Source organism: Triticum urartu, chromosome 2A (genome assembly GCF_056163025.1).
Source record: "Triticum urartu cultivar PI428250 chromosome 2A, HENAU_Tu73, whole genome shotgun sequence".
NCBI classification, from domain to species: domain Eukaryota; kingdom Viridiplantae; phylum Streptophyta; class Magnoliopsida; order Poales; family Poaceae; genus Triticum; species Triticum urartu.
Genome location: NC_141874.1, coordinates 59232146 through 59258549, shown reverse-complemented (window position 1 = coordinate 59258549; position 26404 = coordinate 59232146). Strand labels below are relative to the sequence as shown.

General features: G+C 46.3%; 3 protein-coding genes, 1 non-coding gene and 1 pseudogene across 8 annotated transcripts; 2 read left to right on the top strand and 3 right to left on the bottom strand.

Moving 5' to 3' along the window:
* The first annotated feature begins 3599 nt into the window (after positions 1–3599).
* On the top strand, positions 3600–10610 carry LOC125529295 (RNI-like superfamily protein). Of its 5 annotated transcripts, none has more exons than XM_048693708.2 (16): positions 3601–4095; positions 4202–4276; positions 4387–4515; positions 4602–4675; positions 4940–5033; positions 5337–5379; positions 5680–5742; positions 6099–6328; positions 8296–8416; positions 8488–8588; positions 8709–8822; positions 8969–9139; positions 9218–9361; positions 9444–9589; positions 9692–9843; positions 9964–10610. In XM_048693708.2, exons 1-15 carry the CDS (start codon positions 3815–3817, stop codon positions 9838–9840), a joined length of 1935 nt encoding a protein of 644 aa, XP_048549665.1. In that variant the 5' UTR covers positions 3601–3814; the 3' UTR covers positions 9841–9843; positions 9964–10610. The 5 variants fall into 5 exon arrangements, with proteins under 5 accessions (XP_048549666.1, XP_048549665.1, XP_048549663.1 ...); XM_048693706.2 differs by having other exon boundaries at positions 9961–10610; XM_048693707.2 differs by having other exon boundaries at positions 9937–10610.
* A 1-nt stretch (position 10611) lies between these two features.
* On the top strand, positions 10612–10692 carry TRNAL-GAG (transfer RNA leucine (anticodon GAG)). The gene has a single exon. It is a non-coding gene; the product is annotated as a tRNA-Leu (tRNA).
* Positions 10693–16271: 5579 nt separating this feature from the next.
* Positions 16272–18289, bottom strand: LOC147983731 (uncharacterized; annotated as a pseudogene).
* A 1361-nt stretch (positions 18290–19650) lies between these two features.
* LOC147983730 (uncharacterized) lies at positions 19651–20139 on the bottom strand. The gene has a single exon (XM_087540845.1). The coding sequence runs from the start codon at positions 20137–20139 to the stop codon at positions 19651–19653; it is 489 nt and encodes a 162-aa protein (XP_087396971.1).
* A 4589-nt stretch (positions 20140–24728) lies between these two features.
* Positions 24729–26072, bottom strand: LOC147983729 (uncharacterized). Its single transcript, XM_087540844.1, has 2 exons — positions 25533–26072; positions 24729–25448 (listed from the first exon to the last, which is right to left on the bottom strand). Exons 1-2 carry the CDS (start codon positions 26070–26072, stop codon positions 24729–24731), a joined length of 1260 nt encoding a protein of 419 aa, XP_087396970.1.
* Positions 26073–26404: the final 332 nt, after the last annotated feature.

Genomic DNA, 26404 nt, shown 5'->3' with positions numbered 1-26404 from the left:
TTGGCAGGTGTGAGCCATGTAACCTACATATTTTTTTTTGGAATAATAGCCTACATTTTACATTCTACTGCTATAAGCCACTATGCCATTTTTTTTCTTTCTTTTTGTCAGACGCTATGCCAAATATACTGACCAGTACTACACATGCGCTTGAATAACCATCAGAGCAGAACCAAGTCAGTTTCATCATCTTAGTACACCTGGGAGCTAATAAAAGAATACCCTGATCTTCAGATTCCCTTTGCTAGGGGCAGTAAGGAGATGAGAAGAAACCCACAGACATGATGAGTATCCGCCCGATGATCAGAATAAAAGATGCAAAAGAGTATGTGCCAGATGATCCAGCAATATCCTAGCCAATTGTACTCCAACAGTCATCTGCTGCCTGGTAGCCCACCCCATACTGGTGCAGGTGCCGAGAGTAAAATGAGTCATTGTACATGCTTTTTGGCAGCTCTGATGCGCCAACGATGGACAACGTCAGCTCTGAGTTTCTACATTTCACCTTTCCATAGACATCACTGATGACATATTTCATGAAATCTTCCTTCACAGAGCAAGGATCAAGCTGAGTATCTGATCGAGGGATGAGGCCCCAGTGATAATACAGTCTTGGGTTTGATGACTGTATGATCAACTTCCTGTGATGAATTGGGGTCACACTCAATGCCGTTCATTTTTCCTTCCTCTTTTCTATACCTATCATCTTTTACTTTTTATAAGTTTTTCTTTCATGTTTTTATGTAAAAAAAGGAGTGTATATATTTTATATTTCATTAATATTTTTATAGAATTGCGCTAATGAAGTTATATTTAATGACAAAACGTAGACATGTTAACTTTTTTTAGACATGTTAACTTATTAAGTGATATGAGCAAAATTTTAAATGGTAGCATTTTCTTAATATATCATCAATATTTCTTGGTAAATTTGTACAAGTCTTTTTTAATTTTGTTTTAATTGAATGGTACAAACACTTCTATAAATGTATGAACTTTATGTGCGAACACTTTTTAAAGCCGCATGAACGAAATTCTAGATACACATCGGACATTTTGAATAGGTTTTTTTATTAATTATATGTTTTTACCGCATTTCTAAAAGTAATGGGAAAATGAAAAAAGTATGTGAGGACGAAAACAAAAAAAACATGTGTATGTGTGCCAGGCTAGGGGTACGCTCATGTCTTCCTTCGCATGGGCTAAGAGCATCTCTTGCAAATCCCGTCAAGCACTACCATTAAAAAACAGTACACGAGCTCACTAAAATGAATATACAGTACCGCGAGACATCGGACGGAACAGATCCCTCTTTGCTTTTTTCTTCATTTTCTCCTCGCGTTTCTTCTTCCCCGGTACACACGCATGGACGAACTTGAACTCCGACCAGAATGCTCCGGTAGCGCTCTAGCCCGCTGCTTGCTCCGGCGATGCTCCGGTCCGCCGTGTGCTCCGGCGATGCTCCGGTTGGCAACCGGCAAGCTCCTCCGCCTGCTCGCCACTCATGCGTGGCGTCGCGAGCCCCCCCCCCCCCCCCCCCCCCCCCCCGCTCCAACTTTAACCGACGTTACAGGATCCTAAAAAAGGGCTGAAATCCTCCATATATAACGAATGGGAGCTCTAATATTCGGGAGACTGTAATTTTTTTAGGGGATATGCTATTTTACATAATCTATTCGGGCGTTTTTTTCCAGCCTGTACCTTAAATACGAACATTTGACTGCTTTTATAGGATCTGCTAGAGATGCTCTAACCTAGTAAACATCGTTGTAGGTGAGGGGAGCTTGCCTCACTAAACCGAGACCGCGAGAGCTATATCTTGCGCTCGTCTTGCCCGAAGCTTTGTCCCTGCACTGTAGCTATTGGGCCGGCCTATTTATATCTTTTTTTTCATTGGCTCGATTTCGTTCGACAGGAAAAAAAAACTAGACTACCAGGTAGAGAAGTCCGTACATTTTTTTTAAAATAAAAAGGACAATGTGAGACAACAACGTCCGAGCAAAGGCTCAAAACCGCGTCGGCGACGAGACACAACCGCTTGCTGGCCACTGGCTAGGAGCACACTCAAGTTTTCGTTCGACAGTTCGTTGGGTTTTCGTTAGCTAGTTTCGTTTCTGTTTTCTTCTGTCTTTTTTGTGTAGATTTCTTCTTCGGTTTTCACTTTTGGGGTCCGGTCTTTTTTTGGGATTTGTTTTGTATTTTCCTTTGTTTTTTATTCACCGATTTTCTTGTTGTCTTTTGCTTTTTTGGTTTTATTTTGTTCTCTTGGTTTTTCTTTTTCTTTTCACTTTTTTTTCTTCGGGTATCTTGTTTCTTATTTTCATCAGTTTTATATGTTTGTCTTGGTTTGTATTTTTTTCTTGGTTTCTCTTAGTTTCCTCATGAATTTTCACGGTTTTCTTCGGGTTATCTATTTTTCTTCTTTTCTGAGGTGTTTCTTTTGTTTCTTTCTTTCGCTTCTTCGGTTTTCAATGCTTCTGTTCATATTTTTCTCTTCAAACAATCTACTATCTTCATACACATTTGTGCATTTTAAGTAAATAATAAAAATATTTGTATACAAGTTTAACATTTTGCAAATACATGATTAATATTTAAAAAGTTATGTTTGATGAATATTTTTTCGCACACATTTTACATTTTCTCTATATATCATCAACAATTTTATTATATTATTAATATTTTATAAATATATTATTAAGTTTATTTTATGTACTATGAGAATTTATTCTGAATTTATGTTCTTATGTTCAATTTTTTAAGAGAATTTCTACATTTTTTGGTATACATCTGAAACATTTTTTTACATGTTTAACATTTGTGAAGTAGATGATTATCATTTTTCATATTTTGCTTTCATGACTACCTTTTCCATACCATTTTCATATATTTTTGTTTCATGACTAATTTTTTGGTATATACCAGGAACATTTTATATGAGCAGTTAGTATTTTTGAAATATATGATTAGCATTTTTTTGATACATTGTTTAAAATTTATGATTTTATGGTCAAATTTTTTAATATATGTTCTACATTTTTTGTATATACATCAGGAAATTTTTTATACATATTTAATATTTTTAAAATAAATGATTTACCATTTTTTGGATGGTTGATTAACATTTTTAAGTACATGATCAAGTTTTTATACACATTGCATTTTTCTATACATGAGGAATATTTTTCCTATACACATCTATCATTTTACTAGTGCTGATTAGGAAATTGCAAATATTTTATGTGGAGTGTTTTTGTAATATATATTTTTAAATATCCAGAAGTATAAAAAATGCAAAAAATAATATTTTTTAGGATCAAGAGAATATTTTAATTTGTGAAGATTTTTAAAATTCCCATTTATTTCCAAGTTTATAATATTTCTCTAAATGTTGAATATTTTTCATGTTCCTGAGTATTGTTTAAAGCTTTTTCAAAATTTGTAAAAAAAGGTAAAATAGAAAGAAAAAAACTCGGCAACCTTTCGCCAGCTGGCGGATGTAGTGGACAGGGTGGGTCTTGGACTACGCTGGGATTTTGGCTCAGCTCGTAATAAGAGATGGGCTGAAACGAAAAGGAAAGCCCAGCAATCCAGTGCCTCCCCTCAAAAAAAAAAAAAACCCGGCGAGTCGAGTGCCTCACTTCTGCGATTCCCCTTTGCGGCTCTGACCTCTGCCACCAGCCGCCGGCCTCGCCTCGCCGGCGACTCGCCGTCGCCGGATTCCCTGAAGGCCAGGAGCCCAGGATGGAAGCTCAGATTAGATATTAAGCTCCACAATTTCCGAACTATAAGCAGCGCGGGATAGGGGATAGAGATGGCTGCTGTCGGCGCGAAGGCGGTGCCGCCCACTCTGCTGTCGCTGTGCCTGCAAGCGGTCGCCGCGCATCTCACCGCCGACGCAGCCGGCGCGGGTCGATCTGGTGGGTGCGGCGCTCAGTTCGACGGGTTCGTCCAGGAGCACGAGGAGGAGGGGGGTGGCGGCCACCTCGCGCCGGAGCAGGTCGCGGAGGCGCTGCCCTGGGAGCTTCTCCACCAGCTGGCGTCTTCTCTGCCGCCGTTCGCTCTCGAACTGCTCCATCACGGCGCCCATGCCCGGTACCCTACCCCTCTCCCTGTCCTTCCCTCCTTTTAGTACAGTATCTTCTTACATTTTCAAAGAGAAATTGGCTAATCACTTTGCATTTCGAATTGCCCATCCTAGATGCTGCTCTTCTACTTCCCTTACTGATCGATTCGGAGAGGCCGACGGCAATAGACGTGGGACAAAACGTTCAAGGTGACACTCATCTAGTACACACCAATAAGTCAGGTGTTGTAGGAATATTTGTTAGAAGACCTCGGCCAAGAGAATACTCTTCAAGTATTTGATAATGTTGATGCTCGCAGGTGTGAAGACTTCAGCACTGCATGGCAGGCATTGTTCGAATCTCGCTGGCCCCTCCATGATAACACTGGACATGATAACTTGGTTACTGTAGATTGGCAGCAGCTGTACTGGGAAAAGCATTTGCAAGAGTATGTTATCAAACAATTACAGATGGTTTAATCGTTAATCTGTTCATTCTGGACTGACTTTGTCACTTATTTTTACCCTTTCACAGGTGCCTGGACGAAGCTGCAGAGGCTGCGTTGCTTCCTTTATTTTGTGGGCGTATTGGTGAGCTAAGTATGTCAGGTGAATATATAAAACCTCTTCCTCCTTAAGTACTCCCTCCGATCCAAAATAAGTGCCAGGGTCAACCATGATACTTATTTTTGATCGGAGGGAATATTTGTTATGCTTGACATCGTTTGGTTATTTACTCATCACAGTAAACAACTATCTTAACAACATGAGCAATGGGCTGATTTGTTTTCTAGCCAAGAATAGTTTTATGTTATGCTTGTTGTTAGTTGTAGCGATTGAAATTATCTTCAAGTCTAACTATAATCTATGCAGATAAAATCATGAGTTCCGTTTACCTCAGTGAGAACATAGCCCAACAGTATTCCAGACTGTCATATCATTGGACCATACTTGGATCTTATGCAAGGTGCGATCATATGTCATTTGTTTGTCATATACCCAGTTCCTCTTTAACTCATATTTAACCTTTTCATGGAGAACTGCCTGGTGCTAGTGATTTATATTCAATTAAAGAAACCCTCACTCGTCAGTAGTTAGAAATCGATAATAATCTCATGGGGATCTCTAATCTGGTTATGCAATGTTAGTTTTCCCAGTTTAGTTACAACATGAACCTAGGTTAGATCAGGTTGCTTCTAGCATCCCTCAAGAGCTATGCAGAAATTGGATTTTCTTAATTCTTACTATAGTAAATTTTCCTCATTTTCAGGTGCTTGAGATTTCAAAATGTGCTTTGCACGGCCGAAGTTTGTGTAAGTGCTCAAGCAGTACCTTGTTCCTTCATTTTTCCACTGTCTATGATTAATTATCTACGGTCTGTAGCATGTGTTGTTTCAATTGTGCATCTGTATTGCTGTTATTTTGTTGGTATTTTGTTATTTGTGTATCTCTCCATCATCCATACAACAATAAATGTGCACTCAGATAGTCAGATTCCAGAATAAGTTGTTGTTTGTGCTATATATATGTTTGCATATGTATTGTGAATTCATCGTTTAAAGTTCAGACTTAAGACAGTTATGATTGACTGCTAGAAATCTGTTGTTTTTCAGGACATGTTGCAACATAGCAGGCTAGAAACTTTGGTGTTCGTAAGAGTCATATCAGAGCTTGAGGTAATATTATGCCTGCGAGGTTATGTTTGTTGGTGCATGCAATAGCTTTAGGAAAACAAAAATGCAGAGCCATGGGCTGCAACTCAGTTAAAAGTAACATCATGTTCAATAGTTCAAGTTTCTATGTCTCGTAAACTGTACCATAAGAGACATAGGGAAAGTTAAGGCTGAGGCAGCATTATTAAGAAGCATGACAAAGAACTGACCAGAAAAGAGAGTTTTGCAGCGTATAAGCTACACACTTGTTGTATCCTTTTCTGCATGATGTCCCATATTGTTGCTTTGCTCTGTTTTGTCAACTGATAGCAAACGAGGAATATTCCAATTTTAAGCCCCTTCTCAATTTCTACTGACAGGTTAATGGTGTATGCCTGCTTCTGAGCTGCCATGCAAAGACACTATTATCTCTTGAATTTATCCACTGCCAGCTTTATCCTGCAGCCATGGATAAAGTTTGCAGTAGTCTTTGCCAGCCAGGATCCCAAAACTACAAGATCCAGTCCTTTCGTATTAAATCATCTCGCATTGATGAAAGCAAGTCTCTAACCATCTCTGCCGGTCTACTAAATTTTCTGTCATATGCAAAGTAAGTTGCATGCCCTCTTATTCTGCCTTGGTTTTATTTTCAAACAGATGTTGGGGAATAGCTTGAGGAATCCAACCTTTTCTTCCTTTATTATTCTTTTTTTCAGCAATTCTTGTTGCATTATTCTGTACAATGTCACTCTAACTAGATGCTCGGTTAATTTTTTCCAGCCATTTTATGGCATGATTTCATAATCTAATTTAGGGTGGAAAGATGTATCCAGCCATTTTATGCATTTGTCACAAGAATATACAGGAGCAGGCCCAGAACATAAAGAATGGGTGTTCAAATTTGTAAAAACGTTGTTCAATATAAAACATAGAAGTTCACAATAGCAAAAAAATCTGCAGATTGTTCCTACTCGGGACAACATTTCAAATAATTTACAGGAATTGCAAAACATTCTGAAAACTTTCAGTTTACAACTAAGAGATTATATATCATTATCTTTAACTTTCAAAAGGATTTTTTTTGCTCGAACGCGTAAGAGAGCTGTCATTTCATTAAGGAGTGCAAAAGGGAGGGTTAGGGAATAAATCCAATCTCCACCCCAAACACACCCACACACGACCAGGGTGCCCCGCAAACGCTTGCGACACTTTAGATACAGCGGCCGACTACTCACACAAAACGGACTACATATCCAGTGTAAGCGACCTTAGGAGCAAAACCTGGAGTGCAGCAGCCCCATCCAAGCACCAAACGGCACTCTCAGTGGCAACTTCAAGTAGAACTACAGGAATCCTTGGTTGTGCACCTAAAGACACAGTCATTCCTGTGTTTACAGATGCACAAAGCAACCATTATTAGAATTAAGCCCTTCTCTGCGCTCCTTAGCAAACACCCTCTGGAGCTCTGTACCACCAGTTGGAGAAGCAGCTCATAGAAAGGTTTGCCACAATGGCGCGCGATCGAATCTTGCGGCCGGATAGAGCAAGTCCAATCATTTGGAGGATGAGTGCCCAGATTTGCCGAGCAAAGACACATGAGACAAACAGGTGTTGAATCGTCTCTTCGGCTTGATCACACAAGGGGCAGGCACCGGGGTGTGGATGCCCATGCTTAGAGAGCCGATCCGCAGTCCAGCAGTGATTGTTAATGGCAGGCCACAAAAAAAATGCAGTCTAGGGGAGCCCAGGGTTTCCAAATTCTTTTGCATCTTAATAGAGCCAAGGAAAAAAATAGCTCGTATCCTGATTTGCTTGTATAATGACCTGACCGAGTAAACCTCCAAATGTGTTGATCAGGACTGTACTGCTGCAGAGTAAAACCATCTACCAGGTCCCATAAATGGAGACACATTCAATTAAGACTTGCACAGTAAGAGCACCCTCGATGTCGGAAACCCATCTACGCCCCTCCAAAGCTTGAGCGACTGTGTGTTGCAACAGAGCAATGATTTACTATTGTTGAAATGTTGTATTGGTTAGTTTATGCTTCACATACATTATTGAAGTAAATACTCTCTCCTAACACTGGGAAGATTTAACACCATTTTGAGGGTTGTGTGGAATAGGAGGCACTGCTAGTTTGGCCGTTCAAGGTCCTGTTCAAAAACCTGATATGACTGGGTTTAACCGGAAAATGAAAAGCAGTGCCAGATTCAGTCATGTTGAACTTTACCTATTTTACATGAAAAATCAGTTTGCATTATTTTATTCAGAGTATCATGTCACACCTGTGGACAATACATGGCAGTTCATTCATCTTAAAGCAGAGAGCAGTAGAACGGACTAGAATGTAAAAAAAGAAAGGCAAGGATAAGCGAGTAACGACATGTAGAAGTGAAAAAAAAAATCACCTATATTCATCCTGTCATTCAGAGGAAGTTTTGTCCTCGCAATCTCATGCCTGCATCTCCAACCTATTCGGTGGTTTGGGATTTAAGATTGGTATATGCAGCAAACTGGTTGCCAAAAAGATTGGGTGCGCATTAACACTGTTTTATTCTTATAACTATTGTTCAGGTCGCTGCAGTTGCTGTCATTTAACGATGCTAAGATGCAGCCATCATTTGCTAAGATGATTATTCATACTCTCCTTGAATCTTCCTCTGGTTTACAAACGCTTGACTTGTCAGAAAACAATGTGGGTTCACACAAGAACCTTTTTCTTCTTTGATATATGTCTTTTGGACCCAAATAATCTCTCTTTTATAGCTTGCAGGCTGGCGTTCTACTGTAGACAGAAGTTCTACAAGTTTCTCATCAGCACTGAAGTCAAATACATCCTTGAACTCCTTGACTGTTCTTAACCTAAGGTATTACCTGTTCCCTTTCAGCACCCGGCAAGTTGTCATAATTAGAAACCTTTCTCACCACTCCTTTTGAAGTTGGCATGGCTTGTGTATTAAAACATATCATAATACTTGTCATGTCAGGGGAAACAATTTGCAGGAGGGGGACATGGAGGTTGTATGCAATATTCTAGTAAAGATGTCTAATTTGAGAAGTTTAGATATAAGTGACAATCCAATCACTGATGAGGGTATCAGGTAGTCTTCAGTTTTCTCTAGATTTGCATCAATCATGAGTGCATAATAGTTCTTTATGCCTGCGGTCAACTTCAAGACAATTTTTCCTTGTGGACTCTGTTATGTTCTAACAATAAGCACTAAGGAGTTACATATAAACATTGCAGATACCTTATTCCTTTTTTTGAATTGGCTCTTCAAAGGGGGAATCCAATTCGGAAATTAAGAGCAGAGAACTGCGATCTGTCCAGTGTTGGTGTGACTAAACTTCTTGAGTGCCTCACATCGATTAATAAACTACTTGATATGCTTTCTATAGCAGATAATCATCTTGGGAGGTAAGTCCTTTTTCCCAGTGCAGAGTTTCTGTTGTTTCTTTAGCTTGGGTCACATTCTGAACCGAGATGAATTTGCAGCTCTGTGGCAGCTACATTAGTGAAATTCCTGGGTTCACATGTAAGGGAGCTAAATGTTGAAGACATCGGCCTAGGACCAATAGGCTTCCAAATACTTGAGGAAGCATTGCCAAGGAAAGTAAATCTCTCCCACATCAACATCAGGTAGAAATAAACTCTGCCCGAGTCACAATGATGCATGCTTGATGTTTAAGTTTCCTTACCCACTTCAAATTTCATGTTGCAGTAAGAACCGCGGTGGGATGGGTACCGCGCACTTCATTTCCAGGCTGATAGTGCAAGCGCCAAACCTTGTATCAGTCGATGCAGGATCTAACCTTCTACCTCCTGAATCATTGGAAGTGATTTGTAATGCATTGAAGCAAACAACATGTAAGAAGCACGCTTCTTCGTATTTTCCTCAACTATGTTCAAGGCCTACCCTAACGGGCATGCACCAAGGAGAGCAGCCAATAACCAGTGGGTATTTTGTAGGTAACTTGACGCGACTAGACCTGATGGGCAACCTGCAATTGTCGAGTGACATCTTTCCTGCAGTGTTTGAGTTCAAGAAGCGCGGAAAGCCAATCCTGCTTGTTCCATTGCAGCAAGGTAGCTGTGCTCCCTACGATGCCGACCCGTAACCCGTAAGTAGCACCTACTATACTGAGAATTATGAAAGGCAGCTGTTACTGTTCCTTCGCAAGTTTGAGCGAAACTTCCTATTTGCACGATCAAAGGATGCACGATGCTTTTTGCTGTAGAAGTTGGAGAAGGTGAACAGAGAGTTTCAGAAAGCTACTTGGGCAACCAGGAAAAAGAGGCTTAGACGTTGATTGGGGCAGATATTTATGATCATTCCTTCAGCAGATCACGAGTGGAATGAAGTCAAGCTTAATTCGAGAACCCGACCACAAGTTGGTTTATGATCGGTTCCATACCAGCACAAATTTAACCTGATCCGTGCTGTTAAAAGGGAGGACCCTGTTGGTTTTTGCATGAAGTTTGATCCGGGAGGAGGCGCCCAGGTGGTCGAGACTGCTGAAAACAGAAACCTCCTGATGAAAGAAATTCTGCTTTGTTTGCATTTCTACAGCCATCTATCTCGAGTTAGGCAGAATATCTTTGGTTCCTTTTTTTTGCAGTAAAATACAAAAATAGATGTAAAGCCAAACATACTCAACTGCTAGTTTCTTTTAGAGAGGAGCTGGTGCTTAGTGGGGCGTTCGCCAACTGTGAGGGTGAGGTAGACATTGTCTCTGGATAAAAATCTGGCCGATAACTAGCTTTCAGGCTTTGCGGCCATCCCAGTTTATATTTACAGTTTTCCAGTGTGTAGGCAGGATGTGCTTTGTTTAGTCCTAATAGTCGTTATTAAATTATTTATTTAATGCAATATAGTACTGTTAACAATTGTTGGGATGGCCGAGTTGGTCTAAGGCTGCACATCGAGGGTGTGTTCCGAAAGGGCGTGGGTTCGAATCCCACTCTCAACAAAATTGTTCTTTTTTGTCTTTCTAAAACGATTTCCCCTTTATAATTTTCATCATAATGGATTTTTCATTATAGCTGGGCCAGAGTGATTAAGTTTGTGGCCCATCTTCTCAGGGCCTGCATTAGTGCAACAGGATCATAGGCCGACCCATTTACCCCTGTGTCTGCTTATAAACAAAAGATTTTCACCTAAAAAAATATAAATAAAAGATTCAAAGCAATATAAATAAATAAATAGTAAAAATATAAAAGAATGTTTTTCTGTCATCCACCAGTTTATTTTCGTTCGCCGTTTCCAACTCCTCCTATTTCTCTGTCCGTTACACACAATGCTTTTTTTCTCTTTGCCCCCTTGACCCCGTACGCGGCACAAAAAACTAATCGTATGGAACCCACGATCCCCAACACCAACCCTCTCCTCCCTCCGCATGTTCCTTCGACGTACTCCCTTCGTTCCGAATTACTTGTTGCAAGTATAGATGTATCTAGATGTATTTTAGAGCAACTCAAAGGGCCGGCCTATTTCGTCCGCCTGCGTCTGTTTGGGACGGCACGGACAAAAGTGGCGGCCCAACGCGCCGACCAAAACCTAAATCACATCCGTATCGCGTCCGCGCCGACGCATTTGTGGCCTCAATTTGCGTCCCAAATGCGACGGTGCGGACGCCGAATGGACGCTTCGCGCGCCTTCTCGCTATCCGCCGCGTCCCCACATGGCAGCCGTCCAACTACCCGCTGCCCACGTGGTCAGCTTAATTTATGATGACGAGTCCACGCGTCAGCGACGGTGCTCGTCTTTTTTAAGCCGACTGTGCGGCGGGGCTGTCCTCATCCATACTCGCCGTCCACATCTGCCCACCTTTGCTCCCTCGTTGCCGGCAAACCCTAGCCACCACAACCACAGCGAGATGGGCCTCTTCTCCGGCGGCAGCGGCAGCAAGGCCAAGGGCAAGTCCCCCGCCACCCCTTTCCCCTCCGAGTTCCTCCCACCTCCGCCGGCGCCTCGCCGGCAGAGGCAGCGCGTCAGCGTGCCAGTGCACCAGGCGGAGTGGCACTGGCAGAACCCCCAGCCTCTGCCGTATCCGGACGTGACGCTGCCGCACGACTGGCATCCGGATCCAGATAGGATCCCAGTGCCGGCGGCGCCGCGGACGGCTCGCGCTCACGCGGAGGAGGTGCGGCGCTGGCGGACGCTGCTGACGCCGGAGCAGCGCCTCGACAAGGCCTACGCAACCGACTCGCCCAACTGGGCGAGGTGGTTCGCCTTCGAGCACGAGGAGGCGAGGCGGCGGGGCGTGCGCGAGGTCGACCGGAGGCCAACGCCGCTCGTTGTCCGCGAGGAGGACCAGGCGGCGGAGGACGCCTACCAGGCGGCCCTTGCGGCCGTCTACCGGGAGAGCGAGGAGGACGAGCGGCGCAGCCCATCGTGCGCTACTCCTGGAATGGAGTGGTGCGCGAGTGGGTGTCCGCGCCACCGGTTTGGCTGGGGGCGACACCGACGCAGGAGCAGGCGTACCTCGAGATGTGGCGCCAGCGTCGGCTAGCAGAGGAGCGCCGTCGCGGCGAGTACGAGGAGATGCTCGAGCGCGACCTCGAGGAGGAGCAGCGCGAGGCCGAGGAGGAGGCGCGCCAGGCCTCAGCTGCACAGGCGGCCGCACACCCCCCGTCCCGGCATTGCCTGCGCCGGCACAACCCGACATGACGGCGCTCTGGAACACGGCGTTCGCCTGGGCCGGACCGGCGCCGACGCTCATCGACCTCACGGACCCCGAGGACGACGACGACGATGCCAAGGGCAGCACGCCGCCTCGTAGTTTAGGCTGTTTTTTCAAATGCAAATATGTGGACGCGTGGACTTTCGTCGGCCTTCGTGGCCGGCTTTAATGTTTAATTAATGTTGTTTCTCTTTTTTTAATATGCATTCGTTCATTTTTCTTTTAGCGCCGTCAAAATGGATATCGACCAGCGTTGGGCACAAGCGCCGACCCAAATGCCGAAGCGGGCATCTGTGTCCGTCTGGCCGACCCAAACGGACAAAAAGCGGACGAAATCGTCGTCTGTTTGGGTTGGCCCGTTGAAGTTGCTCTTAGTTTTAAATACATCCATGTATGCGATGAGTAATTTGAGACGGAGGAAGTAGCTGCCATTGACTTGCTAGCCGCGGCGTCTCCTCCCCTTAAAAAAAAAGAGCCGCGGCGTCTGCCAGCCAACACTCCACACGCCCTCCTGATGCCATCGCCCAGCGATCCCCACCGACGCACGCAGGGCAGGGAAGGACTTAACCAACTTCCATTGCTTTGCAAGTACTGTACGTAGGAGTACTTGGAATGGTTCAATTGTGTGCCCGAATAAGAGTATCGGAAGCCCGGCATACAACAGCCAAACCCGCAATGTGCAACTTTATGGGTGTGTTTGGTTCAGGGACGAAGTGTAACTGAATGTCACGGTTTCATTCCACTAGAATAGGTCGGTTCCGTCGCTGTGTTTGGTAATGGCAATTTGAAGAAATGGAATGACTACATTTTGATGTTTAGTTTAAGAGATGGGATGGGATGAGTTTATTTATCTCATCATGGATTGGAGTGGATTCCGGTCATTAAAAAGGCAGATAAATATTGAATTGTGCAGCAGTGTTAGCATCAAGATTCAAGAACACTCTGTTAAAAACAAATCACAGCTGATCTGATTGGATTTCAGTCAAACAAAGGCCACCCAAATACCAAAGTCTACATCTGATCTGTGTGCTACAAGCAAAAAATGCAGCTTGCTCGTCTAGCCTTGCTCCTCCAGTCCAGAAGATCGATATCAGCGACCCAGGCACATACTTCCTCTGCACCTTAATATAAGTCGGGTTGGTAGCCTACCAAACCGACTTATATTAAGGTACAGAGGGAGTACTATTTAGTGTTCCCACTTGAAAGTTATGTTATTGTTTGAGTTAATAGGAATCTTTGCACTACTAAGAGGGGACGTGTCAAGGTGAAATACCAAGCTCATTCCATGTCTCTATGTGTACACAAGGTCGCCAAAAGGACATCCACCAACAAGCCAAAGGATCATCACATCAACAATAGCAACAACACTAAAGCGAGAACCGGCCAGACTAAAACTTGCAACTAAAACAGAGTGAATGCAATATGCCTATCTTGAGTATATATTCAGATAACAACCCTTGAACCACTGACCCAGATTACGTGAAACTTGGTGGTAGACCTGTATACATCGATAAGTTCCCAACTTGCTGTCCGAAACAGACAGGGTCCAAAGGCCTCAAACTTGGTGCAAACATGAGTCAATGTCCTTATAAAACTGACAAAGTTTCAGTTGACCCCTCCGACAAGCAACTTGCCAATTCTTTTTTACTCACTCTGATCCATTAAACTAAAACCATGACAATTATTATGGATCAAAGAAAGTATTTTTTTTTACAAACGGGTGAATCTGCTGCTAACCAAATCCTCGATCCAACCACAACAGAAGTGTAGGACGAAGTGGCCAAATTTGTGAGTGAACCCAACACCGTTTACCCCCTGCCCACAGACTTGTTGCAGGAACTGCTTGCGTAGCCTTGGAACATTTCAGATCAACGAAGCTAGTGTGATTTTTCCCTAAAAAGAAAAAGAGGAATAATGCTAGCTCGAAAAGAGGAGGCAGGCGAGGAGCGGCACAAACGACACGTGGATCCGCGACCTCGCCCGCGGCAACAACCGCCATCTTCTGCCGGACGTCCTCGCCCTTCATCGCCTGCTTCAGGACACGGACGCGCAGCTGCAGCCAGGAGTGCCGGATGACCTGACGTGGAGCAGAGCGAGCTCAGGAAAGTACACAGCGAAGTCGGCCTACCTGGTGCAGTTCCAGGGAAGAACGACGACCCACTTCGACCGCCTGGTTTGGAAGGCCTGGGCGCCGGGCAAAATCAAAATCTTTGCCTGGTTGCTACTCCAGGATCGGCTCTGGTGCAATGACAGACTCCAGCGGCGGGGCTGGACAAACGCTTACTTCTGCTAGCTCTGCGTCAGAAACCTCGAGTCCTCGGGCCACCTCTTTTGGGGCTGCCAGGAAGCCGGACGGATTTGGGCCGAGCTGGGCTGTGGCACGGCTGCTCGTCTCTCACCCCGGCCGAGAGCTGGCGCCAGGACAGCTCCATCGTGATCATACTAGGCATCCTGGAGCAGACCCAACACCAATGGCGAAAGGGCGTACGGACGCTGTGCTGGCTTGCTTGCTAGGAGATATGGCAGGAGAGAAACCACTGTACCTTCAGACAGCACCTGCCGTGCGCGGCAAGAATCATCAAGCGCATAAGAGACAACATCGAGCTATGGAGAACCACAGGAGCTGCATGCTTAGAGAGCCCCTTCGGGGACCCCCCCTTGAGAGATAAACCCCCCTTGCTCTTAGGGTTTTGGCCGTCTGTGGCATTCCCTAAAACTTTGATCCTAGGATCCTCACCACCATTGTTGTTTTTCCACTGCTTTCTGCTATGATCAATGAAAACGCCAGCAATTGCTGGATCTTTCAAAAAAAACTGGAAGCATTTTTTGGCCCCGATAACGGGATCCCAGCTGATCACTTTGCATTGTCGATCTCTGTCTCTCTCTGACTTGTACTCTACATAGATGCTTTCACTGCCCACACAACACAAGGCTCCTGCTGCATGCTGACTGTCGTGCACCGATCGACACATGCATAGGGGCAGAGCTTGACAGAGATTGTTGAGGGGGTAAAGCAGAGTTATGGGGGGCCAAAAGGACATATTTTGTTTAAACTATGATAATTTATAAAACTTTAGTTCACCATTTAATGGTATTTCATATGCTTTCTCTAGGGTTGGGGGGGGGGGGGGCATAGCCCCCCTTGGCCCTAGTGAAGCTCCGCCATTGCACATGCATGCTACACTACTAGGGCAAAACGTGTAATGCTTTTTTAAAGAGATAAGTCCATATTACAACCTTGAACTACCGTCGAAGTCTAAAACATAATCCTGAACTACAGAACCGTCTAATTTACAACGCTGAACTTTCAAAACCGGACAAAAATAACCCTAGAGTTGTTTTTGACCAGTCAACCGCCTAGTCAGCATGAGGTCATTTTTTTGTCAAATTTTGACAAAAATAGTTCCCAGAAGAAAATTGAAAAAAAATCTCAAAAATCCATACAACCATTATATCCAATCTGGGAAAGTCTTAACAAGTGTTGCCAAGTATAAGAAAATCTAGAGCGAAAATTCAAATTCACAAGACTTTTTGTTCAAATTTTGGCAAAAGAAAGTCTTCAAAAAAAATTCTCGAAAATCCACACAACTCTTAGATTCAATCTGTGAAAGTTTCAAAAAGGTAGGCCCACTGGATAAAAAATAGGATCAAATTTTAGATGCGGGAGATGGTGACATGGCATATGACTTGACGCTGTCTAGACCGTTGATTGGTCAAAACCGGTCAAAATCAGTCTGGTTTTGAAAGTCGAGGGTTGTGTTTTCGACTTCAGTGGTAGTCGAGGTTGTAGTATGGATTTATCTTTTTTTTAAACAAAGCTTGCACTGTTGTACACATGGTAGTAGGCATCACTCTCACTCTCTGCGTAATATAATCTTAATCTGTTTATATATCTTTGGTACAAGTGGAAACGTACATTGGCTTCCAAAATAATACATGCGTCACAGTAATGCTATCATGGATACACAAGGAAAAGGAATGTCATGTAGAGTACTCATCATCGCTCACCACCCAACAAATTATTCGCGTATACGTACGTACGTAGAGTCGTAGACTACCAAGATTGATTGCTTGCTTGCTCCTCATGGCGCGCGCGTCTTGCTGCATGGACGGAGGCGAACGCGACGTACGTGCGCCCGCCCGCCCCTGCGTGAGCATCACTGCCCGTCCCCGATGTCGCCGCCGCCGCCTGCGCCTCCGCCTCCGCCGAATCCCCCGCCTCCGCCGGCGCCAGCTCCGCCACCCGCTCCACCGCCGAAACCTGCGCCTCCACCATGGCCGAAGCCTCCTCCTGCTCCGCCTCCCGCGCCTCCTCCAAAGCCTCCGCCGCCGCCGACTCCGCCACCGAAGCCTCCGCCCTTGCCGCCTCCTCCTCCTAGGCCACCGCCGAAGCCGCCGCCCTTGCCTCCTCCGAAACCGCCGCCGGCTCCGGCACCTCCGCCTCCACCGGCTCCACCGCCGAGCCCACCACCTCCTCCCGCACCTCCACCCGCGCCGCCTCCAAAGCCACCGCCTGAGCCTCCACCGAGACCACCGCCTGAACCGGCACCTCCACCCGCACCGCCTCCCAGACCACCACCGGAGCCTCCTCCCGCGCCACCACCGAGGCCACCGCCTGAACCGGCACCTCCTCCAAGGCCACCACCTGAACCTCCTCCCGCGCCACCACCGAGTCCACCACCTGATCCGGCACCTCCTCCAAGGCCACCGCCTGAACCTCCTCCCGCACCACCACCCAGACCGCCCCCTGAACCGGCACCTCCTCCAAGGCCACCGCCTGAACCTCCTCCTGCGCCACCACCGAGCCCACCACCTGAACCGGCACCTCCTGCGGCGCCACCTCCAAGTCCACCACCGGAACCAGCACCTCCTCCAAGGCCACCACCTGAACCTCCTCCGGCACCACCACCGAGTCCTCCTCCGCCTGAACCACCTCCAAGGCCACCACCGGCACCGCTTCCTGCGCCTCCACCAAGACCACCACCTGCACCGGCACCGCTGCCTGCACCACCTCCGGCGCCTCCTCCTCCACCAAGGCCACCACCTTTTCCAATGCCACCTCCGAGGCCACCGCCATGCCCAATTCCTCCACCGAGACCACCACCCTTGCCAAAGCCACCTCCCAAACCACCACCCTTGCCAATGCCACCTCCAAGCCCGCCGCCACCACCAGCTCCGCCTCCTCCTCCAAGGCCACCTCCCCCGCCTAAACCTCCACCTTTCCCGCCACCAAACCCAATTCCAACGCCCCCACCATGGCCGAGCCCTCCGCCAAGCCCACCCCCAGCACCACCGCCTCCTCCAAGACCACCCCCTCCGCCAAGGCCGCCACCTTTACCACCTCCGAACCCGATCCCGACGCCACCACCATGACCGATCCCGCCGCCAAAGCCGCCTCCTCCGCCAAAACCGCCACCACCGCCCAACAAGCCGTCCTTCTCCAAGCGACGCGCCTCGGCGGCCACTCCGAGGGCCAACACCACGGCCAGCGCCGCGAGCGTCACACCCCACACGCGCCTCCCCATTGTAGCTCAGCTGGCTATGCTCCACTCAAAGCTCGCTGGGGAGTGATGCTCTGCTGTGTTCTGAAGCTGGAGCGAGGCCGTGCAGAGCCTTATATAGCGAGGCTCAAGGTAGGCCGAGGCCGGTGCAGCTCGTCTAGCACTCTAGCTTCGGAGTGGAGTAAATGTGGTTAGTTGGCGCGCTGGCTGGCTCGCTCTCGACTCGATCCCCAATCTGCGAGCTGAGGTCGATCGGTGGGCACGCAGGAGCGAGCACGATGGCGCGACGCGGCGACGATCGATCGGCGAGGAACACGGTGGCATGAGGGAGCAGTGCGTATGGCAGGGCAGTGGGTGGGTGACAGGGTGTAGGGGCGCCGCGGATTGCCTCGCCGGTGTGAGTTGACGGTGGAGTGCTTGGGTGGGAGCGATGGCGACGTATCTGCCCGGAGAAGGAGCGTCTCGTTTGGTTCTGGTTGGCCGTGCCGGTGGGCGCATTTACGCTCCCGTCTGCCCAACCAACCAGCAGACCGCGCGCGTGCATGCATGCATGCATGCGCGGACGCGGCTAGTTGCACTTGCATGTTACCAGTAGTACATCGTGCATGTGGACGTGGTGGCCCCCGTCATTCGTCTGTTGGAGAGTACTGTACGTACTTACGTGCGTTAAGCAACTGGAGTAGATGTAAAACTTGAAAATGATGGCAAAGACATGGACGTGCTGCTGGTCTGGTTGTGGATGTACGTAGTACGCCGGTGCGTCGGTGCGTGTGCCCAGCGTCTCTCTCGTCGATCTCACGGCGCACATAAAATGATACAGCGTACACGTAGTACGCGCAAGTGCAACGCGTTGTTTTTGGTTATGCGTACGCGCAAAAGCACCTGCTGGGTCGGGTCGGCCATACGACGTAGGTACGCATGCATGCAAACGCATTGATGTGCGATCTCCGTACGCGACGCACCGTCCCCTCCCGAGCCTACGAGGAACCAGCACTAGTATAAAAATCCTGTGAATACAGTGCAGGGCAGGCACTGAGCGAGCTGTGGACTGTGGCGCAGTGCGCCATCACACGAGCATTTATTGGAGCGGCATTTCGCAATGAATTTCGCAATGAATTTCTGCGCGTACCAAGTCGCCGAACCGACAGCTACTAGCTAGCTGACCACGGAATTCCACTCCACTCTTCATCGTCGAGACCAGTCTGCAGGACAGGACGCAGCTGGTTTCGATTCAGCTTTAGCCCATCCCTGAGAGGATCTCTAACAGTCGCGCGCTAAAAGTCATGATACAGTATCGGGTTAGTCAGCTTTTGCGCGCAGCGGTGCGTTGGCTTCAGTGGCCGCCGCAAATTAAAAAGGGCCCACGCCGCTCCAGCAGGCCCGCTATATTTCAGGTTTTTCTATTACATACTTCCTTCATTCCATAATGTAGTGCTTCCTCTATCCCCGTGCTTTAACTTTGACCGTAAATTTAACTACCAAGACCGATTACGGCGGGAACAAAAATTATATCAGTGAATTCGTATTCGAAAGAAGTTTTCAATTATATATTTTTTTCTCCCGCCGCAGTTGGTCTCATTGGTTAAATTTATGATTAAAGTTGAACCTCGGAAAATATGGACGCACTATATTTTGGAATGGAGGGGGTATTTGGTTTTGTAGATAGTTCTCCTACTATATATTTGGTTTCGTACATAGTTCTCCTACTACATATTTGGTTTCGTAGATAGTTCTTCTGCTACTACTACTCGTCCGACTCGGACTCTGTCTCAGTAATGTCCTCCGACGTCGGAGCGTAGGCGTCAAGGAACCGCTCGTCGCCGGAGTTCCATGAGGACGCATCTCCTAGCGCTTGGTTGTATTTAGCGACCGCCTTCCGCGTTTGCTTGTCCTCGCGATAGTCGGCTCGCTCCTCCCTCCTCTTCGCCCTCTTCGCCCTCCTCTGGGTGAAGAACTGTTCTTCGTTGGTGTCTTCCGGGAAGCGATGGCTCCACAACGCCATGGCTTGCTCGTCCATCTCGGCCATCCTGAGACGATGCTCCCGCCTCCGGTGCTTGCGATGATCCTCGTCAGTGAGAAGCCGCGGGAAAGGCGCCAACTCCTGTGCGCGCTCCCGCGTCGCCACGTCGGCGAAGTTCATGTCCTGACGGGACCGCAGGAGGCGCCACGCCACAGCGTCGTACACGCGGGCGTCCTCCTGGGCGGTGTCAAAGGTTCCGAGACGGAGCCGCATTGCCGCCGCCCGACCGAATGTCGGCGGAGTAGGTGCCGGACGGACGCACACGAACGCCGCGGTAGCCCGTACCTCCCCGGCGGCGAGGCGGCATCGTGGCGCGGTGGTGGCGTGTCGGCGGCAGAGCGCGGCATGGGGTGATGGAGAGATGAAGAGAGCTGCAAAGGGCGATGGAGAGATGGAGAGAACGGCGGAGGCGCTGCAATTTATAGGCGTCCCGAACGCGGCGTGCCAAATGTAGCGCGCGAGCGGCCGCCTTTTCCCATGCGCGCAATCGTTTCCCGCGCTCTAGTTTCGCGCCATCGTTGGAGCGCGTGAAAACACCCCGCGCATGTTAAAAAGTCAATTTATCGCGTGCGTGTCTTTTAGCACGGCTGTTGGAGATGCGCGGCTGTTGGAGATGCTCTGAGAGCAGAGCTAGGTAGGGGTGCGGCGGAACGGTGCACTGCACTGCACACGGGATCGTCCGGGCTGGCCGTCGGCCAACTCCCGGCGGGTTCGGGCCTGCATAGTCCGCGCGCATGTGCGTAGCTTGCCGATTGATGGAACGATGAGGCGTACGCACAGCTATTCTCAGTGAAAAGGAAGGGTCGGGGAGCGCGCATAATGCAGGAGATAAGAAGGCTGCACGCCACTTGATTGCCGGGGAGGAGACGCAGGGCATTTAATCCCCGGCACATGGTGATGGCGCGTCTCAGCAAATCCGCCTTGTAGCACCCCATGGCAGATTGTTGGCAGGGCTGGACGGCTGGTACGACGGAGTAACTATCATCCACTGAAACCAGATGGTAGTAGGTGTTCGAAGTCTCGGTGTTCAGACATAACCAGCCGTGAAAATGAACAAAACTGATCTTATCTAAAACTTCAACACAAAATGACCCTAGTCTAAAAATATTTTACGAAATGATCCTCTTTTACATGACGCCCGCGGTTAGGAGCGTCATGCTAGAGAGCATGATGCCCCGAGCTAGGGCGCCATGATAGCGACATGTAGCATGACACTCCGGCCTAGGGCGGCATGCTAAATAGCATGACGCCCTAGCCCGGTGCGTCATGATATCTAGCATGGCGCCCTAACTCCGGGCGTCATGCAAAAGGGGCTATTTCGTGAAATATTTTTAGATTGGGATCGTTTTGTTTTGAAGTTTCAGATAATGGCCATTTTTGTCCATTTTCACCAAACAGACACCGCACGTATAGATCACAGTGTATACGTGAAGAATATTACGGTGGCCGAGCTCCATGTTTATTTTTTTAGTGAAAATGCTATTTTATACAAACCTTTAGAAAATCTGGCAAAGTATACATATAAGCACGTATTTGTAGCATACACGTACAGAATTTCTTGAACACTAGCAAGATGCCCATGAGTTGCACGGAAATATCAAGATGCATTTATATGAGTAGTTTATTTTGTGAGAGAAAAAGATGAACAAGAGAAGACCTTATTTGCAAATGTGGAGAGAGGTGTGGGTATCTCTTTGCAAAATTGCCATAGTTTCCTTTCTATCCGTCAGATATAAATCGAACGGTCTATATTACAGAATGACAGGCACACCATCAACATCAACTATGTTTTTTATAAAAAATAGAGATACATGTCCATACATGATGTACACAGGGGCTTTTATTTGTTGCATTTGGCCTAGATATTTGTCTTCCTTGTGTAGCCTATAAATAATCGCATTAGTTAATGAAACTTTACATCGTACTTGAAGACCATGCATATGTATTTGTAGAAAACAATGATATTTTTTGAAACTTTTAAATGTATTTTGATCATTTTTTGAAAGACAAGCTCCCTGAAACCCGTCCTTTTTTGAACATGTGCACTATTCATTAATTACATTTTTTGCACGAACAAGAGAAAATGCGATATAAATTGAGCACTTTTTACATGAATTTTATTAGCTTGGCAACCATGTGCCAAGTTACAATGTCCTGATAAATTTTCACTTTCTTAAATTGCCAAAATATGTCAAGATTTTTCTGTTAGTACGTAATTTACAAACTTACAGTCAATATTCACATAGTGGCAGTTCATGCCACGGGATCATATTTTGTTGAGAAAATGATTGTCTCCATGCATTCTACATCACTTGGATGTTTTCTTTTTTGAGCGATACATCACTTGGATGTAGATGGAATGCAACCAGGGGCGGGCTAGAATTATTAAAGGGTCGCATATCCGGAAAGAATTGCCAAAATATGGTATATATCTCCATATATACATGTATATATGCATTGTAGCCTTTTACATGTAAAATTCGTGAAGTAGTGTGGCAAACAACTGTCCCGCTCCTGCCTTCTCTCCCGGGCTGAAGTACGTTTTTCTGCTGACTGACAGTTGGTCATATGGGCCTGAAGCAGCTTGCGACTGGCCCAGCTGTAGTCACTCCATCTAGTTCGGAAATGCTATTACCGTGCTCTAGAAGAAACTCTTTGTTTTTCTTTCTAGAAAAAGCTCTCCGGAGGTGAGCGACAAACGAAGTTTTCCCCCCTAGGCGATCTAGGGTTGCAACCTTTCCTCTGGCGATCGCATCAGAGTCCACGTAAACTCTCACCGGCGGCCGGTGTTCCTCCGGCGGTTGGTGATATTACCGGATCCGCCGTCATTGGTGGACAGGTAGTTGGAGGCTAGGGTTGCGGAGATGAATAGCAGGGAGCAGGAGAAGGGGGGCTTGGAGGTACCAGAGGGGAGCAAGGCGGTGGAAGAAAGGGCCGTACGCCCGTCTAGGGAGGGGAAGGAGAAGGATGGAAGGGCGAATGATGGTGGAAGTAAATCAAAGATGCATGAGGGCAGGGACAGAGCCAGGATTTCAACATAGGGGGGATGGGGTTTCACACTAAGTCTCATACGCAAACGGCTATGTTGCAAAAAAAAATTATGGTCTTGTCTATTGGAGATGCCATGGTGTAAACGTACCCTATTTTTTTGTCTATTCATTGCATTCCCATGATCAAAACTTGATAGAAAATTGACAAATAACAAAAAAAATCACAACGTTAGAAACACAAGATAATCTTATGAACTAATAATTTGTAGTAATACGAGATGCCATGTAGGTAAATAATACATTACGTAATCTCATTATTTATTGGAATTGGGGAGATGGACCTCACTGATTCAACACAGTCCCAAAACCAGAATTGGCGAGATGGACCTCACAGATTAACACAGTCCCAAAACCATAATCGGCTAAAGCATGCGATTTTATTGAAGCAATTAAAGAATAGTGGTACATAGGGAAAGATGATTAGTTTGAGAAAGATAAATCAGGACTAATATAGTGCTCAAAATAAACTACATTTTGTCCTTGTGTTGTCGCTCATCATTTGTGCATCTGCTCTGCATGCTGGGAACCAGCAACATGAGCGTGGATCGACACCTGCGTATCCCGGCGTCCCCTTCCCTTTTTCGCTTCTCTCGATGACGACCCGACGGAAGATCCGATCTCAGCAGCCAACAGGGGTTAGTTTGGGTCACAGCGGTGGCTTGGAGAGATTAACGATATGTGCTTGTGTAATTAGGTCGTGGCTGCGTGCTACAATTAACAGGCCTCTTTGCCTCCCATGATGGCCTGCTAGGCATTTTCTTTTATGATGATTTTTTTAATTTTCGCATGCAATGGGCTGTACATGGGCTGAAGCTTTCTCGTTAATGAGAAAGGCGTGAGAGGATAGGGGGGGGGGGGGGCGAAGCCATCACGGGACAAGCGAGCAAGCCAAAAAATTAGCGATTAACTGATCTCTGTCGAGGGACGAGACGATCGTTAGGGGGGGGGGGGGGTGGTGGTCTCGCCCCCCCTCGTCCCCCCTTACATCCGTCCCTGCATGAGGAAGAATTCTCGGACTACTAAGGCCCCAAAGCGGAACTAGAAGATCAATTCGCAGGTATGAAACTACATGGCCAGGAGGAAGATGACCTCAATTTCTTTGCCGAGGTGGAGAAGCTGATTAAGGATGTTATATGGTTGGGGTTGTTTTAGGAACATACTACTCGACCTTTTAGTCAAACAGCTCTGCTGAATCAAATGCGCAATGCATGGTCCGTGGTGCAGGGAGTGACTTTTAGTGTAAAAGGACCAAATTTATTCCCGGTTCAATGCTATTGTTTGGAAAAGTCTCGAACATGGTGCTACTTTGAAGCACAAGTGTGGTAAAGGATAGTAGCGTGCCCCCTCTATTTTTCTATTATTTTTTGATGGGCTCTTTTTTTGCCTATTTTTATTATTCCTCACAGGTAGGGGCACACCCAAAAATGCATCACACTTTATTTACTTATAACTTTGAAATGAAAAATAATGACTATAAATGAATGTCTCTAGCAGTGTATCAGGATGTGCCCTAATTCTAGCGTAACATGTATATCCAGAGGTGGAGGACGGAAAGAAATTAAGGTGTGGCGAAGTCTTAAGGAAAGAATTCTTTTGATGCAAATCGAAAGAGTCAATACACATTACAACCAAAAATGAAATACACTGAAAATGTAGGCATGTTTCAATAGGAAAACAACCTAAAACATACCGATAATGAAGCTTTCAATGGCGTCTAGAAGACCCAGGCAATGGCAATGCCCTACCCTCATTCTAAAAATCTTGCTTAATTTTACCAAGATCGATACTTTTGAAGATCTCCCGCTCAATATAACAAACCATCAAGTCATTAAGCCAACCATCGGTCATCTTGCTGCGCAACTCAGTCTTGATGATTTTCATTGATGAGAAGGCCCTTTCAACAGTTGCCGTCGCTACCGGTAGTAGCAATGCCAATTCAATGAGGCGATAAACAGTAGGAAACATAACATGACTTTCAAGTTCAACCATCATTTTAGCTAGGCTTGCAATATCATGACAAGCTCTAAAGTCTTCAATTCTTCTCATATGGATAATGAATAGATCAAGGTTATCTTCTATATGTTCACGTTCATAGTCAGAGAAGTCATCATGATAAATCTCTGTGAGCCTAGCAAGCTTATTCAGGTTGAACCTAGAAAATGAATTTCTTGTGTCAAGACAAGAGAAGTTCTGGAGCAGCTCTGAAGATACCTCATTAAAACGATGATCAAACTCCGTGGTGATGGAGTCTATAGCATCATAGAAGGTGTCCACACGAAAAAAATGATCAGTCGTGACATTGTTCCGTCCACCTTTTCTTGATTTACCCCACTTTGTAAAGATGTCATCCATACTTGGTATTGGAATATCATTTTTGGTGCAAAAGGCTTTGACATCTTCCAAGAGTGGCTCCCAACCATCATTTCTCCAGTTGACCAAACGTGTTCTCACATCCGTAACCAATGACATTGCCTGAAATGAGAATTACAATTTTAGATGCATGTATGCTTACATGAACAAAATACATCTAACATGATCCATCACATATTCACATACCTGAACAACATTTTGATCCTTCTTTTGCAATAGAAGAGATAAATCATTTGTGATATGAAGGATTTTTAGCATCATCTTCAGGATGAACACAAAGCTAAAAGTCTCCATTTGATGAACCAAACCTCCTGCCCTACATGGAACACGCACATCATCCTCAACAATGCCCAAAACTTCTATGACTGCATCCCACATTGATTCAGTGCGAGATAAGGTTGTGTAATGAGATCCCCATCTTGTGTCTCCAGGTCTGACCAACGATGTTTCTTGATTTTTCCCTCTTCCTGTGGGCATCTCACCTCTCTCAATCTTATCCAAAAGAACTTCTTTTTGCTTGTCAAGCAATTTATCCTTCCTCTTGCAAGATGAAGTACTGAGATTGGCAATCTTGGTCACATATTCAAAAAAATCCTCAACAACCTTGCAGCATCTCGAGACAGCAACAACTACCAACTGCAGTTGGTGGGCAAAGCAGTGGATATAGAAAGCATATGGGTTCTCATCTCGAATTAACTTCTGAAGTCCATTGAATTCTCCTCTCATATTAGATGCCCCATCATATCCTTGCCCTCGTAGTCTTGCAACAACTAGACCGTGTTTAGCAAAAACCTCCAACAAAGCCTTCTTCAAAGAGGCAGATGTTGTGTCTAGGACATGCTTAATAGCTAAAAATCTTTCAACGGTCTCTCCTTTTTTGCTCAAATACCTGTAGAAGTAGACAGATAATTAGTTAACGCACTCTACATATAACAAAAAGAAAAAACACATAGACACCTAACATGCTTCAATACGTACCTGACAACCACGACCACTGGCGGAAGGCTCCGGTGGGCAGGGTATGGCGCCCGCCATACCTTGATTTTTGGCAAAAAAAA

What these genes read in the sequence shown, in the direction of transcription:
- LOC147983730 (XM_087540845.1), bottom strand. Translation starts at nt 20,139, where the DNA reads ATGCGGCTCCGTCTCGGAACCTTTGACACCGCCCAGGAGGACGCCCGC.
- LOC147983729 (XM_087540844.1), bottom strand. Translation starts at nt 26,072, where the DNA reads ATGAGAGGAGAATTCAATGGACTTCAGAAGTTAATTCGAGATGAGAAC. An exon ending in AGGATCAAAATGTTGTTCAG is followed by an intron (nt 25,449 to 25,532) that starts GTATGTGAATAT and finishes TTCTCATTTCAG; the next exon opens with GCAATGTCATTGGTTACGGA.
- LOC125529295 (XM_048693708.2), top strand. Translation starts at nt 3,815, where the DNA reads ATGGCTGCTGTCGGCGCGAAGGCGGTGCCGCCCACTCTGCTGTCGCTG. An exon ending in AATTTTCTGTCATATGCAAA is followed by an intron (nt 6,329 to 8,295) that starts GTAAGTTGCATG and finishes ACTATTGTTCAG; the next exon opens with GTCGCTGCAGTTGCTGTCAT. An exon ending in GCAGATAATCATCTTGGGAG is followed by an intron (nt 9,140 to 9,217) that starts GTAAGTCCTTTT and finishes ATGAATTTGCAG; the next exon opens with CTCTGTGGCAGCTACATTAG.